The following is a 16,308-nucleotide window of genomic DNA, read 5'->3' on the forward strand; positions in this document are numbered from 1 at the left end:
TGGCTGAAGCATGAAGGCGCATGTGAATGTTAAGCATATCTGGCACATAAATACCTTGCAATGCAGGGTACAAAAATGCCATGTGAACTCCTGGTCTCACTTTCAGGCGACATTGTAAATAAGAAGCAGGCAGCAGTATCTCCCGTAAATGTAAACAAACTTGTTTGTCTTAGCAATTGGCTGAACATGAAGTAGGACTGAGTGGACTTGCAGGTTCTAAAGTTTGACGTTGTGTTTTTGAGTGCACTTATGTAACAAACAAAAAAATCTACATTTGTAACTTGCGCTCTCATGTAAAGAGATTGCATTATAGTACTTGTATGAGGTGAATGGAAAAATACTATTTTTGTTTTTTACAGTGCAAATATTTGTAATAAAAAATAATATAAACTGAGCACTGTCGACTGTGTTCTGTGTTGTAATTGAAATCAATATATTTGAAAAAGTAGAAAAACATCAAATTTTTTATTATAAACAATAATAAAAAGCAATTTAAATGTAAGTGTGATTAAAACTGTGATTAATCATGATTAATTTTTTACTCGAGTTTATTTTGAGTTAATCGCTTGAGTCAACTGTGGTGAATTGACAGCCCTATAAGCAATTATAGGCCAGTAAACATAACTTCATTACCATGCAAACTGGTTGAAACTATATAGTAAATAACAGAATTACCAGACAAAGATGAACATGGTGTGTAGGGAAAAAGTCAACATGGCTTTCTAAAAGGAAATCATGCCTCACCAATCTATTAGAATTCTTAGAGGTATTCACCAAGCATGTGGACACGGGTGATTCAGTTGATATTATGTACTTGGACTTTTTCTGAAAGCCTTTAACAAGGTCAAAAAGAAAAGGAGGACTTGTGGCACCTTAGAGACTAACCAATTTATTTGAGCATGAGCTTTCGTGAGCTACAGCTCACTTCATCGGATGCATACTGTGGAAATTGCAGAAGACATTATATACACAGACACCATGAAACAATACCTCCTCCCACCCCACTCTCCTGCTGGTAATAGCTTATCTAAAGTGATCATCAAGTTGGGCCATTTCCAGCACAAATCCAGGTTTTCTCACCCTCTGCCCCCCCCACAGACAAACTCACTCTCTTGCTGGTAATAGCCCATCCAAAGTGACCACTCTCTTCACAATGTGTATGATAATCAAGGTGGGCCATTTCCTGCAGAAATCCAGGTTCTCTCACCCCCTCACCCCCCTCCAAAAACCACACACACAAACTCATTCTCCTGCTGGTAATAGCCTATCCAAAGTGACCACTCTCCTTACAACCTGCATGAAAATCAAGGTGGGCCATTTCCAGCACAAATACAGGTTTTCTCACCCCCCGCCCCCCCCCCCCCACACACAAACTCACTCTCCTGCTGGCAATAGCTCATCCAAACTGACCACTCTCCCCACAATGTGCATGACAATCAAGGTGGGCCACTTCCAGCATAAATCCAAGTTTAACCAGAACGTCTGAGGGGGAGGGGGGGACGACAGTCTCTACGTAAAAGAATAAATGGACACAAATCAGATGTCAAGAATTATAACATTCATAAACCAGTCGGAGAACACTTCAATCTCTCTGGTCCGCAATCAGAGACATGAAGGTCGCTATCTTACAACAAAAAAACTTCAAATCCAGAGTCCAGCGAGAAACTGCTGAATTGGAATTCATTTGCAAATTGGATACTATTAATTTAGGCTTGAATAGAGACTGGGAGTGGCTAAGTCATTATGCAAGGTAGCCTATTTCCCCTTGTTTTTTCCTACCCTCCTCCCCCCCCCCCCCCCCCCAGACGTTCTGGTTAAACTTGGATTTATGCTGGAAGTAGCCCACCTTGATTGTCATGTACATTGTGGGGAGAGTGGTCAGTTTGGATGAGCTATTGCCAGCAGGAGAGTGAGTTTGTGTTGGGGGGGGGGTGAGAGAACCTGTATTTGTGCTGGAAATGGCCCACCTTGATTTTCATGCAGGTTGTAAGGAGAGTGGTCACTTTGGATAGGCTATTACCAGCAGGAGAATGAGTTTGTGTGTGTGGTTTTTGGAGGGGGGTGAGGGGGTGAGAGAACCTGGATTTCTGCAGGAAATGGCCCACCTTGATTATCATACACATTGTGAAGAGAGTGGTCACTTTGGATGGGCTATTACCAGCAAGAGAGTGAGTTTGTCTGTGGGGGGGCGGAGGGTGAGAGAACCTGGATTTGTGCTGGAAATGGCCCAACTTGATGATCACTTTAGATAAGCTATTACCAGCAGGAGAGTGGGGTGGGAGGAGGTATTGTTTCATGGTGTCTGTGTATATAATGTCTTCTGCAATTTCCACAGTATGCATCCGATGAAGTGAGCTGTAGCTCACGAAAGCTCATGCTCAAATAAATTGGTTAGTCTCTAAGGTGCTACAAGTCCTCCTTTTCTTTTTGCGACTTCAGACTAACACGGCTGTTACTCTGAAACCTGTCATTTAACAAGGTCCTTCACCAAAGGCTCTTAAGCAAAGTAAGTAGTGCTGGGATAAGAGGGAAGGTCCTCTCATGGATCAGTAACTGGTTAAAAGACAGAAAACAAAGAGTAGGAATAAATGGTCAGTTTTTTCAGAATGGAGAAAGGTAAATAAAGTGTGACTGGTTTCCCCCTAAGATGCCACTTGAAACTAGGATACCACTAAGCCCCCCTGACCTACCAGCCTAGGTTCACTTTACACTGTACTGCTGTGCCCAGCCTTCCAAGCCCTCTCTCATCCTGCAATTTTACCAGCACACATGCAGGTAGGGACACACCCAGCTGCAGTTACACAGAGATGCTGTGATCAGCTGTGCATGGGGAAGCTTCAGCTAAGGAACTTTCCAGCTACTCAGATACACCTCATTCCCCCCCCCCCCCGCGTGTAAACCCAAAATTTTACCTTCTTGCGCTGCACAGAGGACTGTGCAGAGTAAGCTCATGAAATTCACCCCCTCCCTCAATGTGGAGAGGAAATATCCAAAAGCTTTCTGCCCTGATTTATGGTTTCCCCACACACACTGGTTTTAGACAAAGCAAAATCAAGTTTATTAACTACAAAAGATAGATTTTAAGTGATTATAAGGGATAGCAATATTAAAACAAATTACCTAGCTAATAAACACAAACTAAGCTTCATATACTACATAGATCAGATATGAATAGCAGATTCTCACTCTAAATGAAGATACCAGCATGTTTCAGATTCTAAAGGGGCAAGCTGCACTGACTTACAGCTTGGAATCTCCAGGTGTTTCATTCACAGGTTAAAAATCCCTTCAGCCTGCATCCAGCACTTCCCCCAGTTCAGTCTTTCTGTTCCTTAGGTGTTTTCAAGAGTCTCTCTGGGTTGGGGAGTCAATAAAGAACCCCCATGATGTCACTCCCCTTCCTTATATAGCTTTTGCATATCATGGGAACCCTTTGTTTCAAAGCTTGGTTCCCACGCCTGTCAGTTGAAAAACACTGGTATCCCAAGATGGAGTCCAGCACCAGGTGACTGAACACATGGCCCTGTAATGTTACAGTAGCCATAACTCAGAGTCTGTTTGTGGCGTCCCCAGGTTCAGAAAGATAAGCTTCTTCTAAGGCCTGTTGTTTTCCTAATGGCTCATTAACCTGAATGGGCCCTTCCTAACCAGCCATCTAGACTGAGAGTCTTTTGTCTAGTGGGCGTTACCCAGGTGTAGATATATTTGTAACACAGATACATAGTCAATATTTCTAACTTCAGATACAAAAATGACACATGCATACAAATAGGATAATCATTCAGTAAATGATAACCTTTCCAGTGATATCTCTGTCACGGAGTCACCGGGCAATGCTCTGGAACTACTCCATACGAAGCCAGTCAGGACTCTGGGGAAGCTGCCTCTCTCTGAGCAGACTGTCTCCAGGGCAAGAAGCTTACACAACTTTGGCCTTTCTGGGACTGACCTCAGAGCATTTAGCATCCCCTCTTTACACGGTGTGCTTCCTGCAGTGAGTCCGCACCGGCGGGGCTCCTGGGGAAGCCAGAGGGCCCTGCACCCCAATTCCACAGTCAGACATGACTCTCAGCCAGCCAGAAAGTTTATGAGAAGACAGGTGTACATGGTCTAAAACAGAGCTTGTAGGTACAGAGAACAGGACCCCTCAGTCAGGTCCATCTTGTGGGGCAGGGAGGCAATTTCCCCATCTGGGCCTCCCTCTATTTTCCCAGCCAGCTCCAAACTGAAACTCTCCAGCCCCTCCTCCAGCCTTTGTCTCTTTTCCAGGCCAGGAGGCCACCTGATCTCTTTGTTCTCCAATATCTTCAGTGGCACCTTGCAGAGGAGGGGGCCAGGCCATCAGTTGCTAGGAGACAGGGCGTCAGCCATTCTCTGTGCAGACAGCATCACACTGGCCCTCTAGGGCTCTGCAACAATCACCCAGCTTATCCCACCACCTAGATACTTAAGAACAGCATAGGGAAAACTGAGGCACTCACACAGCATTCAGAGAAAACATTAAGAACATTCCCACTTCGTCACAATCTCACATGACCTATCTTGCATAAAATACATCATAATTATGCCAGTATTATATATATATATATATATATATATATATATATATATATATATGAATGATACTGGCATAATTATGATGTATTTTATGCAAGATAGGTCATGTGAGATTGTGACGAAGTGGGAATGTTCTTAATATATATATAAATAAAAATATATCTTTGAGGAATATGGGGTTATTTATATATATGTTCTTATATATATATATATATATATATTTATTTATATGGGGTTATTTATATATATGTTCTTATATATATATAAATAAAAATATATCTTTGAGGAATATGGGGTTCAGTGTCACAAAACAATCTGTAGTAGGGCTAGTGCTATTCAACATCGTCACAAATGATCTGGAAAAGTGGATGAATCGTGAGGGGACAACGTTTGCAGATGATAACAGTATTACTCAAGATAGTTAAATACAAAGAGGACTGTGGAGAGGTACAAAGAGCTGTCGCTATACTAGGTCACTGGGCAACAAAATGGGAGATCAAATTCAATGTGGATAACTGGAAAGTAATGCACATTTGAAAAAATAATCCCAAGTACACAGACAAAATGATGGGATTTGAATGAGCTGTTACCACTCAAGAAGGAAATCTTGGAGTTGTTATGGATAGTTCTTGGAAAACATCTGCTCAATGTGCAGTGGCAGTCAAAAGAGCTAACAATGTTAGGAACAATTAGGAAAGGGAGAGAAAATAAGAAAATCATAATGTCACTCTGTAAATCCATGGTATGCCCACACCTTGAATATTATGTGCAGTTCTGGTCACCCCATCTCAAAAATATATGTAATAATTTGAAAAAGTACAGAGAAGAGCAACAAAAATGATTACGGGTCTCGAACAGCTTTTATAGGAGAGATTAAAAAGACTGGGATGGTTCAATTTAGAAAAAGACGACTACGGGGGGATATGATAGAGGTCTATGAAATCATGAATAGTGCGGAGAAAGTGAATAAGGAACTGATATTTACTAAATAACACAAAAAATAACACGTGTTATTTACTCAGTAACACAATAACCAGGGTTCAGCCAGTGAAATTAATAGGCAGCAGGTTTAAAACAAACATAAGGAAGTAATTCTTTACACAATGCACAACCTGTGGAGCTTGTTGCCAAGGGACGTTGTGAAGGGTATAATTGGGTTCAAAAAGGAAATAGATAAGTTCAAGAAGGATAGGTCCATCAATGGCTATTAGCCAGATGGTCAGGGACGCAAGCCCATGCTCTGGGTGTCTCCAACCCTCCAACTGCCAGAAGCTGGAACTGTGACAGGGGACCATTCAATAATTGTCCTGTTCTGTTCATTCCCTCTGAAACATCTGGCACTGGCCACTGTTGGAAGACAGGATACTGGGCTAAATGAACAATTGATCTGACCAGTGTGGCCATTCTTATGTTCTTACAAAACTTCCACACATACTGTAATGAACATATGGAATATTTTACTGAAGGCCACTGGAAAAAAGTTTGAATTTGAGAGAAATTTATAAACCAAAGTATGCAGCAATCTATTGCAGTAATAAAATGACAGTATGTTTTTACATTTTCTTGCTCATGTTTTATGGTTACAGGTTAATCAGCGGCAGTATCGTAATCAGGGTTGCTGCTTAAGAAGCTAGATGCTTGCTTTGTATGATGTGCAGTATAGGGAATGACTTGCTGAGAGCTGCTCAGCTTTCTTTCATGCTCATCTGCCTATTAATCTTGTTGCTGGCACATGGAACTATGGCCTCATGCTTATTTTTTGTATTTGATGCAGCTTCTATGTTGGAGGCAAGAGCAAAGAACTAGATTTAGGTTGTAGCAATTGATCAAAGTAGAAAATAAGATCTGCACAGCCATAAGAATTGTCATAATGGCAGACAGTTCAGTTGCCTGTCTAGTGTCTTACTCCTGACACTAGGCTGTACCATATGCTTCTTGCAGATGTCGTGCCTGTCACTAATGTACCATGTGGGTATTCTATAATAAGAAAGCAGAGGGTTATAGGTATGTAAGAGTGGATCTGCTCCTGCGAATACAGCATGTGTTAGATTATTGTCATGTTTTGTCCTCCTGTGGCTTTGCTTTCAGTTATAAACATAGCAGTGTCTGGAAAGCAGTATTGATATTCCCATAAAAGAAGAAGCTGCCCTCTCTCTTTCCCCCGTAGCCTATGATCACCATCTTTTTGTCTGTACTGTAGGTTCCTTCAGGAATCTGTTGCAACACTAAAGCCACAACCAGCACACTTTTGACGATAGGCAAAGAAAAAGGAGAGATTAATTATAGTGTAGAAAGACTGCCATAATCCCCTGAAAAATTCAGATTTCTATTTAGTTACATAACTGCAATAATAATTCCATCAGCACCTCCTTTAGAAAATGTTCAAAATTCAAATGCTTTAGTAGAATGAGCTGCAGTATATAGATTTTTAGTTTGGTAGTGATTAAAGTGATAATACAAATCATTTCCGCATTGTTTAAGGAAGAAGCTTCAGATGCTGTTTTAACTCAAATTAACTTAATGTGGTGGGTTGGCCTCCCCCCCTTCCCCCTTCTGGGCTGCCACCTCATGTACTGGGATTTCACTGAGCCTCTCCTGCTCAACCAGCCTGGGTTCGCTCTTCCTGCTTTGCTGAATTAGGTTCTCTGGCCTCTTGCAGTGTGTGTGTGTGTTTGCGCGCGCGCACACACACACACACGTAGGGTCACACCCCGCTGCAGACACAGACTGAAGTCAGCTGTGTGTGAGAGGGCTCCCCCAGCACTCACGTGCACACACCTTTTGGGAGATAAACGGTCTTGCACCGTAAAAAAAAAAAAAAAAAAAAAAAAAAATCTCCACAGCGCAAGCTTATGAAAATCCGCCCTCTTTCTCACTGTGAAGAGAGATGTGCATGACTTCTTCCCCATTCCGGTTAGAAATTACATAATCTGGGTTTAATAATAAACAAAATAAGTTTATTAACTACAAAAGGTAGATTTTAAGTGGTTAAAGGGATAGCAAACAGAACAAAGCAGATTACCATAGTAAATAAACAAAAGCCACAAACTGAGTTTAACACACTACATAGGTGGGATACAAATTAGCAAATTCTCACCCTGAGTGATAAACAGGCTAGCAGATTCTTAAAGCACAAGTTGCCTTGGCTTTCTCAGGTTTTCATACACCGGCTAAAGATCTTGGCCTGGGACCATCATTTCTCACAGTTCAGTCTTTGTTCTTCAGGTGTAGTATTTTCGGGAGAGTGAGGACCCCCATGTTGTCATTTGTCCCTCTTTTATATGTTTCCCCCCACTTGCTGGAAAGCTTTTTTGCTGTGACCTGGGTCAAACAGTTCTCCTTGTGCAGAGCTGTCTCTGAGGGGTTTCTATTGCACACAGTTGCTGGAGTAATCCTTTTGTTTGTGTGCATTTAAAGCCACTAACATTGTTTGGCCTCATCCAGTGTAGCACATTTGAAATACAGAGACATGGTCAATATTCCCAGCTTCGGATACAAAAATGATACATGCATACAAATTGGATAAACATATTCAGTAAATTATAACCTTTCCAATGATATCTTACAAGACCCATCTTGCATAAAGTATATCTTAATTATACCATATTCATATCAATAACATATTTCTATGAAGAATATGGAAGTGTAACGTCACACTTAATTTTAGACATGAACTGAAGTCCTGTCTTTTATCTAGTATGTGCCCTTTTGTTAATGTCGGTTAAGCACAAATATGGATTTCACTTTCAGTTGCTGTCTCAGGTGTCTGATATGTTATGTGAAGTTTCAGCTCTCGTCTCCTCCAACTCAGTTAATCAGGATAATAGCCATATCATACTTAAATCAAGACAGCTAATAGACTTACTGTAATTCTTGTAGGAGAGCATTTCATTATAAACATAGCTATTGCAATAAATGAGTATGTGTTTCAAAAAATGTAAGTATTGATATAGGGGCCTCAGGTTTCTCAGAGCTGTTCTAGAATAATCAAAACTCTTCTAGTCTGTATCTGAGCATTGGTTTGCTAGAGTTCTGAAAAGGTTCTTTAAAATTATCACATTCTTCCACCAAACACTTTATAAAGTGAATATTGTAAGAGAAAAATACAGAAATGCATTTTTTCAATATTTAAGTGAAAATCTTAGCTGTGTGAATGTTAAGTGGCTAAATCTTTGGACAATTATTTCAGTAACTTCCCACATACTTCACTAACTTTTCTACTGTTCCATTTTGTTAAAGTGTTTATACTGCTGTTGTTAATGTCTTGCAGAAGAACACATCAGTGATTCTTTAAACTTGACTTTTGATGACATTTGGGGAAACTGTAAATACAAAAATCAGAAACCAGCATCAGCTGAAAGTGATATTTACGTTTCAACACCTGCATCAGAGCATTCTCTGTTTTCAAGCAGTGACCAAGGGAATTTAACTCCAAAATCATCTAACAGAAAACATTTAAGCAAAAAACTAATTTTGCAACGCCCTCTAGAAGATAAACTGTTTGCTAAAAAGAGAAAATCTAAAGTCTCCCCTGACCTAAATCAGTGTGGTGAAGATACTCTGACTTCTGCATCGGTTTCAACCAAAAGTTCTTTTCTCCAGCAAAAAGACTTGAGTCACATCACTCTTTCCCAAAAAATTGTCCAGTTGGAAGCTGCTGCAGTTACCACAGGTAATCAGTCTGATTCATTAGTGAGCAATGAAGATTCTATTAATATGCATTTGGGTGACATAAATATTCCTGTTGACACAAGGGATTGTAGTGTCCGATACAAAATAAGGGGAAAACCAAAAAGAGAAAAATATAATATGAAATTGACCACATTGGCATTATGTAAGAGAGGGTCTGAAAATGAGTTTCTTCTAGCGATGACCACACGTAACAAGTCATCAGACATAGAGGAAGCTTCATATGAAGACTTTTTTTCACCTTCTAATTTGAAGAAAAGTGAAATGCACGCAAGAAACTTTCCTTTGCAAGTTCAGCAGAATTCACCAAGTGCTCCTGAAGTGAGTTGCAAAAGAGACTTTTTAAGCCACAAACAAGATAGATTGTTTGAAGGGTCAGATAAACAGTGCATTGCTCTTTCCAAAAAAAGGAAAAGAACTGTTGAGACAAGTGGTGTTTCAACAGAGAGTGACTGCAAGCTAACTGAATGTTCAGAAAGTACAGTAAGTGTGACCTTAAACTGCACGTCAGGTGGAGTAAACACTGAGACTGCAGAAGCCCTGGATTCTAGCCCTCTGAATCAACTGCATCAAAATGTTCAGAAAATATCCTGCAGAACTAGTGTGAATAGCTGCCCTCAAGCTACTGGTAAGTTGCTCCATTCAAGTGAAAATTCAAAGATGCAGCATCATGATGCATTAAAAATGCTTGTGCAACTAAATTCTGAAATGGACTACCATGTTGAGGGAAAACAATGGCTTTCAGAAACTAGACTACCAGAAGAAAATACTGTATTGATGACATCAGATTCTTTAAAAAGTGACAAAATGGGTGCAGTGGAGCCAAAAGAACACCCACTTACTTTTCCAGATTCTACAAATACAGAAAAGTCAACAGGAGAAAAGAAGGAAATCCTGCTCAAAAAATGCAGTCCAAGTATGTGAACTTCTTTTTCCTGGTATTTGGCACACTATAAAAACCCTGTGCCATTTTTCTTCTGTATCCTAAGAAACAGTATTATCATGGTTAATTATACTGTGATTTTACAAATTGTCCATATTATATAGTACTTAATTTGGAGTGTATATTCCTTTTAATCCACCAGTGGAAAAACTCCCTTTAAATAAAATTGTGGTAAAAATCAGCAGGGGGAGATGCCCATAAAAATATAAGTTGAAAACTTGCATTCCTGTAACTCATGCCATCGGTGTGGATGGAAGTGAAGGAGTGAGTCCAAGAGATATGGATGGATGGATTCAACTTAGAATTTGTTTTTCACTATGTTGCAAGCTTAATTTTTAAGTCATCAGATTTTTTTATTATTGGATAATCATTTAAGCTGGTTTAAAAATTACTAGAATCATTCTGGTATTAGAATATACTAGTATGATACGATACCATAGGAATTTCCCTGCAAAAAATTACTGCCTGTTGTGGGTACACTATTTTTAAAATTTGATATTTTTGACTTTTGAATATGGGAAAACTTTTTCATATAAGGTTAATTTCATTTTGTAAATTTAGTTAGGCTTTTGTAAAAGAGTGCTAGAATGTCTAAATTTTATTATTAAAAACTTCATGCAAAGTTTTAGTGCACAGCAAACATAGCTGATTATGAATCATGAAAAAAAGCCCAAGTTGACAGAGAACCTTAAATATAGCTGTATGTATGGTATCTCTACACCTCAGGCTACTGGTTTGGCTTAATTAATAAAATAAGTACCAATATTTTTAGGTCTGGAGTACCCCACAATTGTATAGCTTAAAAAAAATAGCTTTTGTTGCAAGTTTAAACCTAAACGATTATGGAGATCTGTTTTTTGTGCCAGGTACCCAAGCTTAGAAAATGGTCATCAAATTAATACCTTTCCTTTGTTCTTTTTACAAGATAAGCATAAGGACCTCAAAGGTGCTTCTTCCATTTGTGTGGTTTTAAAGTTAGATATCTACATCAATTGCTTTGATTGACTTATAAATTCTAGCTCCAGATACAAAAATGAGCATGTCTTTGGGGGCACTCTGCTTTAATTCCCAAAGAAGACCTTTCAGACTTTGGCAAACTTGAAAATACAATCAATTTACTGAGCCTTTATATTTTTCTGCCTCCTGCTGCTGTTTGAAAATCTGTTTTTTGGTTAAGAACTTTCATTACTCAAGTTTGCTTGATCTAATGATGTTATCTGACATTTACAATTGTTACTGTTTTCTTTGGTGGTGCTTCTGATGTCACATGTTCAACCTTGTGACTTCACTGCAGGATCAAATAGAGCCTAAGTTTGGGGAGCCCTTGTTTAAAATCATTTGAAAGGGAAGGAGCAATAATAAAAAGAATAAGATTTGAATTTGTTTAAATATAAAGTTATGTGAAACACAAGTCCCACTTACTCTTTTAGAGTAGTTAATGTGGTGAATTTTCAGACTGAATCAGCGTGGTTATTAAATATTGATGTTTTGTAAATAAAGCCTTCATTTTTATTTTGGATTGATTGTGAATTCCCTTCTAATGCAAGAGAATTTATTTGTTACTGTTTATGTTGAAATAGTAAAAATTTGTTAACTTTTATTTTTGTTCCTATGTTCCAGGTAATTGTTTGAAAGTGTTACATGCAAATATTAACTAGAGCTAGCAGAGAGGAAACTGCTGTGTTTTTTAAAATGCTGAAAAAAATCTCTGATAAAATAAATCTTTGACCTTTCTCCTGAAACATGTAGACAAAAAGTAATCCAATATCCATGATGACAGAACTGATCTGCTTTCTGCATAAAAGATTTGTCCCTTGAAAAAATTTTTTTTTGCTCTGGATACACTTATGCTAGAGTTTGAAACTTAGAGAAAAAAAGATTTGACCCCAAATATTTCTCTTTCCTTTGGTTATTGGCAAAATTCCCATTGACTGCAATGAGAGGATACTTATTTGCAATGGATCCTCAATTCTGCCTTTGCCTGTGCATGTTATTTTCCACCATCAAGACTTGTGTGAGCAGTTGATAAAATTTTTATGTGCAAACCATTTGTGGCCATAGATGTGAGTGCACGGGCATTACATGCAAGTGAAATCTGGGGTCTGACAATTCAGGTCCCCTGATCTGACTTTGCAAACTGTGCACAATTTCCTAAGCAGTTCACTTTTATAAGGCTCTGTTGTCCGTGTCTCTTCCTGAGCTGTGCAGGAATAAGAAAAGCTATGGTTAACATCTTGCAGTGCTTTGTGATCAGTGACATTTGCACTGAACACAAGGGAGAGAATCGGTGGTTTCCTCATCTGTGAATAAGAGTTTAATGGAGATGCAGCAGTATACACTATTTTCAGTGACCATTAATATACCATGAGATAAGGGAAGCTTAATGGATTTGCTAATTATCGAATTATGTAAAACTTACTTAATTAAACTATACATTTTATAGTAATACAATTTCCATCAGTCTGGTTGTGATTTATTTTTTGATAGGGATAGCGATTAGATAATTTGGTGTTGTACTGTGGTCTAGAATGGTAACACTTGCCCAGATCTATTTAATTTCTATAGCTACTTACCTAAAAACCCCAGCAATAAATGATAGGTGAGGCAAGGAATGGAACATTAATAGATTTTAAGAAAGATTAAACATTCTTCAATTGTTCAGATGACACTTAAACATAGGATTCATTCATATTCTTTTTAGTCTTTCTGAATTACAAACTTGGGACTTGAGTGATTTTTTTTGTTTTTTAAAGATGCTTTATAGTGAATATAGAAACAGTACATTCTCTTACGTGGCAAAAACTGTAAATTGCTCTGGTCCCCTATAGTCTTGTGGATGGAGCACAAGGCTGAATAATCAGGAGTCCTGAAATCTCTTCATCGCAGCTATTTGCTTGTGGTGACAATGGGCAACTTTAGTCCCATTTTTTTGGATGGGAGCTCTGGGGGCGGGGCGACACCTGGACTCTCTTGAAGTCAACAGGAGTTTTGCCACAGATTTCAGTTGGGCCAGGCTTTCATCCTGGGTGTTCAGCACTGCTGATATTTGAGACATACAAATTTGAAAATGCTAGCCTTAATTTCTTTACCTTAATTTTTCCACCTCTGTAAAGACACAGACACTTTAAGGCTGTGTGTGTGTGTGTGTGTGTGTGTGTGTGTGGTTATATTACAGCTTGTCACGGGGTGTCAGGTTGAGGCAGACAATTTAAAGGAGTAGCTATGGCTCAAATGGCAAGAGTAACTAGGGTGTTCTCTGTCTTTAGGGCAGCTTGGCCTAGTGGCCAGAGTCCATAGGGCCACCATTGCTCCCAGGGCAGTGTGGCTTAGTGCCCAGAATCCTTGGAGCTGCCCTTGGGCAGTCATGTCCACCCTACACGTGCCTGCACCCAGCGGTAAATGTGGGGCAGGATAGGGGGCTCCCGGCTCACCCTACCCCACCAGATCCCGACCCAGGACCTTATGAAACCCAGTCAGGCTTGTTTCCCATTTCAATCTTCGTATTCCCTGGGCTGCCTCCTACCCTTGATTCCGGCTCCATCAGTTCCTTTGGAGGTAGTGACCTCCTGTCGCTCTGTTCCTCTCTAGCTGAGGGGAGTTCCAGCTCAGATGCCGTGTCTTCAGCCTTGGCAGTCTGGAGCTCCAGCAGTTCTCTGGCAGGAGCCTGCAGCATACGTCCACACTCGTCCTCAGTCAGTCCAGCCTGGGCTGGGCTGTTACCTTTTATATCCTTCTTCCAGCTAGAGCGTGCCCATCAGGGGCAAGGGGCATGGCCTCTTCAGCCCACAATGTGTTGTCAATCCCAGGTAGGCCAGTGCGAGGTAGAGATACCCCATCCCACAGCTACATATTATATTTCTTAACGTTTTTAATCCTCTACTTGTAAATAAATGTTTTATATAGGGTTGTCAAGCGATTAAAAAATTAATCGCTATTAGTCTCTCAAAAAAATTAATCACGCGATTAAACAATAATAGAATAACATTTATTTAAATATTTTTGATGTTTTCTACATTTTCAAATCTATTGATTTCAATTACAACACAGAATACAAAATGTACAGTGCTCACTTTATATTCTTATTACAAATATTTTCACAGTAAAAAACAAAAGAAATAGTATTTTTCAGTTCATCTAATACACATATTGTAGTGCAATCTCTTTATCATGAAAGTTGAACTTAAATATGTAGAATTATGTACAAAAAAGCCTGTATTCAAAAATAAAACAATGTAAAACTTTAGAGCCTACAAGTCCACTCAGTCCTACTTCAGCCAATTGCTCAGACAAATGTTTGGTTACAATTTGCAGGAGATAATGTTGCCCGCTTTTTGTTTACAGTGTCACCTGAAAGTGAGAACAGGAGATTGCATGGCACTGTTGTAGCCGGTATCATAAGATATTTACATGCCAGGTGCGCTAATGATTCATATGTTCCTTCATGCTTCGGCTACCATTCCAGAGGACATGCGTCCATGCTGATGACGAGTTTTGCTTGGTAACGATCCAAAGTAGAACAGACCGACATATGTTCATTTTCATCATCTGAGTCAGATGCGACCAGCAGATTGATTTTTCTTTTTTTTTGGTGGTTTGGGTTCTGTAGTTTCCTCATCGTAGTGCTACTCTTTTAAGACTTCTGAAAGCATGCTCCACACCCCATCCCTCTCAGATTTTGGAAGGCACTTCAAATTCTTAAACCTTGGCTTGAGTGCTGTAGCTATTTTTAGAAATCTCACATTGGTACCTTCTTTGTATTTTGTCAAATCTGCTGTGACAATGTTCTTAAAATGAACAATATGTACTGGGTCATCATCCGAGACTGCTATAACAGGAAATATATGGCAGAGTGCGGGTAAAACAGAACAGGAGACATACAATTCTCCCCTCAAGGAGTTCAGTCACAAATTTTATTGCACTATTTTTTTTAATGAGCATCGTCGGCATGGATGCATGTCCCCTGGAATGGTGGCCGAAGCATGAAGGGGCGTACGAATGTTTAGCATATCTGGCACGTAAATACCTTGCAACGCCGGCTACAAAAGTGCCATGCAAACGCCTGTTCTCATTCTCAGGTGATGTAATAAGAAGCAGGCAGCAGTATCTCCCGTAAATGTAAACAAGCTTGTTTGTCTTTGCGAGTGGCTGAACAAGAAGTAGAACTGAGTGGACTTTTGTAGGCTCTAAAGTTTTACATTGTTTTGTTTTTGAGTGCAGTTATGTAACAAACAAAATTTACATTTGTAAGTTACACTTTCACAATAAAGAGATTTCACTACAGTTCTTATGAGGTGAATTGAAAAATACTGTTTCTTCTGTTTATCATTTTACAGTCCAAATATTTGTAATAAAAAATTAATAAGTGAGAACTGTACACTTTTTGTGTTCTGTGTTGTAGTAGGTTTCAGAGCAGCAACCGTGTTAGTCTGTATTTGCAAAAAGAAAAGGAATACTAGTGGCACCTTAGAGACTAATAAATTGGTTAGTCTCTAAGGTGCTACTAGTATTCCTTTTCTTTTTGTGTTGTTATAGAAATACATACATTTGAGGGGGGCCCAAAACGGGACACAGTACTCCACATGAGGCCTCACCAATGTCAAATAGAGGGGAACGATCACGTCCCTCGATCTGCTGGCAATGTCCCTACTTATACATCCCAAAATGCCATTGGCCTTCTTGGCAACAAGGGCACACTGTTGACTCCTATCCAGCTTTTCGTCCACTGTAACCCCTAGGTCCTTTTCTGCAGAACTGCTGCCTAGCCATTCGGTCCCGAGTCTGTAGCGGTGCATGGGATTCTTCCGTCCTAAGTGCAGGACTCTGCACTTGTCCTTGTTGAACCTCATCAGATTTCTTTTGGCCCAATCTTCTAATTTGTCTAGGGCTCTCTGTATCCTATCCCTACTCTCCAGCGTATCTGCCACTCCTCTCAGTTTAGTGTCATCTGCAAACTTGCTGAGGGTGCAATCCACACCATCCTCCAGATCATTTATGAAGATATTGAACAAAACCAGCCCCAGGACCGACCCTTGGGGCACTCCACTTGATACCGGCTGCCAACTAGACATGGAGCCAATGATCACTACCCGTTGAGCCCGACAATCTAGCCAGCTTTCTAT

At 39.7% G+C, this 16,308-nt stretch overlaps 1 protein-coding gene across 2 annotated transcripts in view; it reads left to right on the top strand.

Annotated features, from left to right (window-relative positions):
• The window catches only part of MCPH1 (microcephalin 1), a 235,243-nt gene that overhangs the window by 25,744 nt on the left and 193,191 nt on the right, over positions 1-16,308 (top strand). For both annotated transcript variants that reach the window (XM_074947793.1, XM_074947792.1), the window contains one exon: positions 8,828-10,162. In XM_074947793.1, the coding sequence (XP_074803894.1) occupies positions 8,828-10,162 (1,335 nt within the window). The remainder of the gene's footprint in view (positions 1-8,827; positions 10,163-16,308) is intronic.

Source organism: Natator depressus, chromosome 3, assembly GCF_965152275.1.
Source record: "Natator depressus isolate rNatDep1 chromosome 3, rNatDep2.hap1, whole genome shotgun sequence".
In the NCBI taxonomy this organism is placed as follows: domain Eukaryota; kingdom Metazoa; phylum Chordata; order Testudines; family Cheloniidae; genus Natator; species Natator depressus.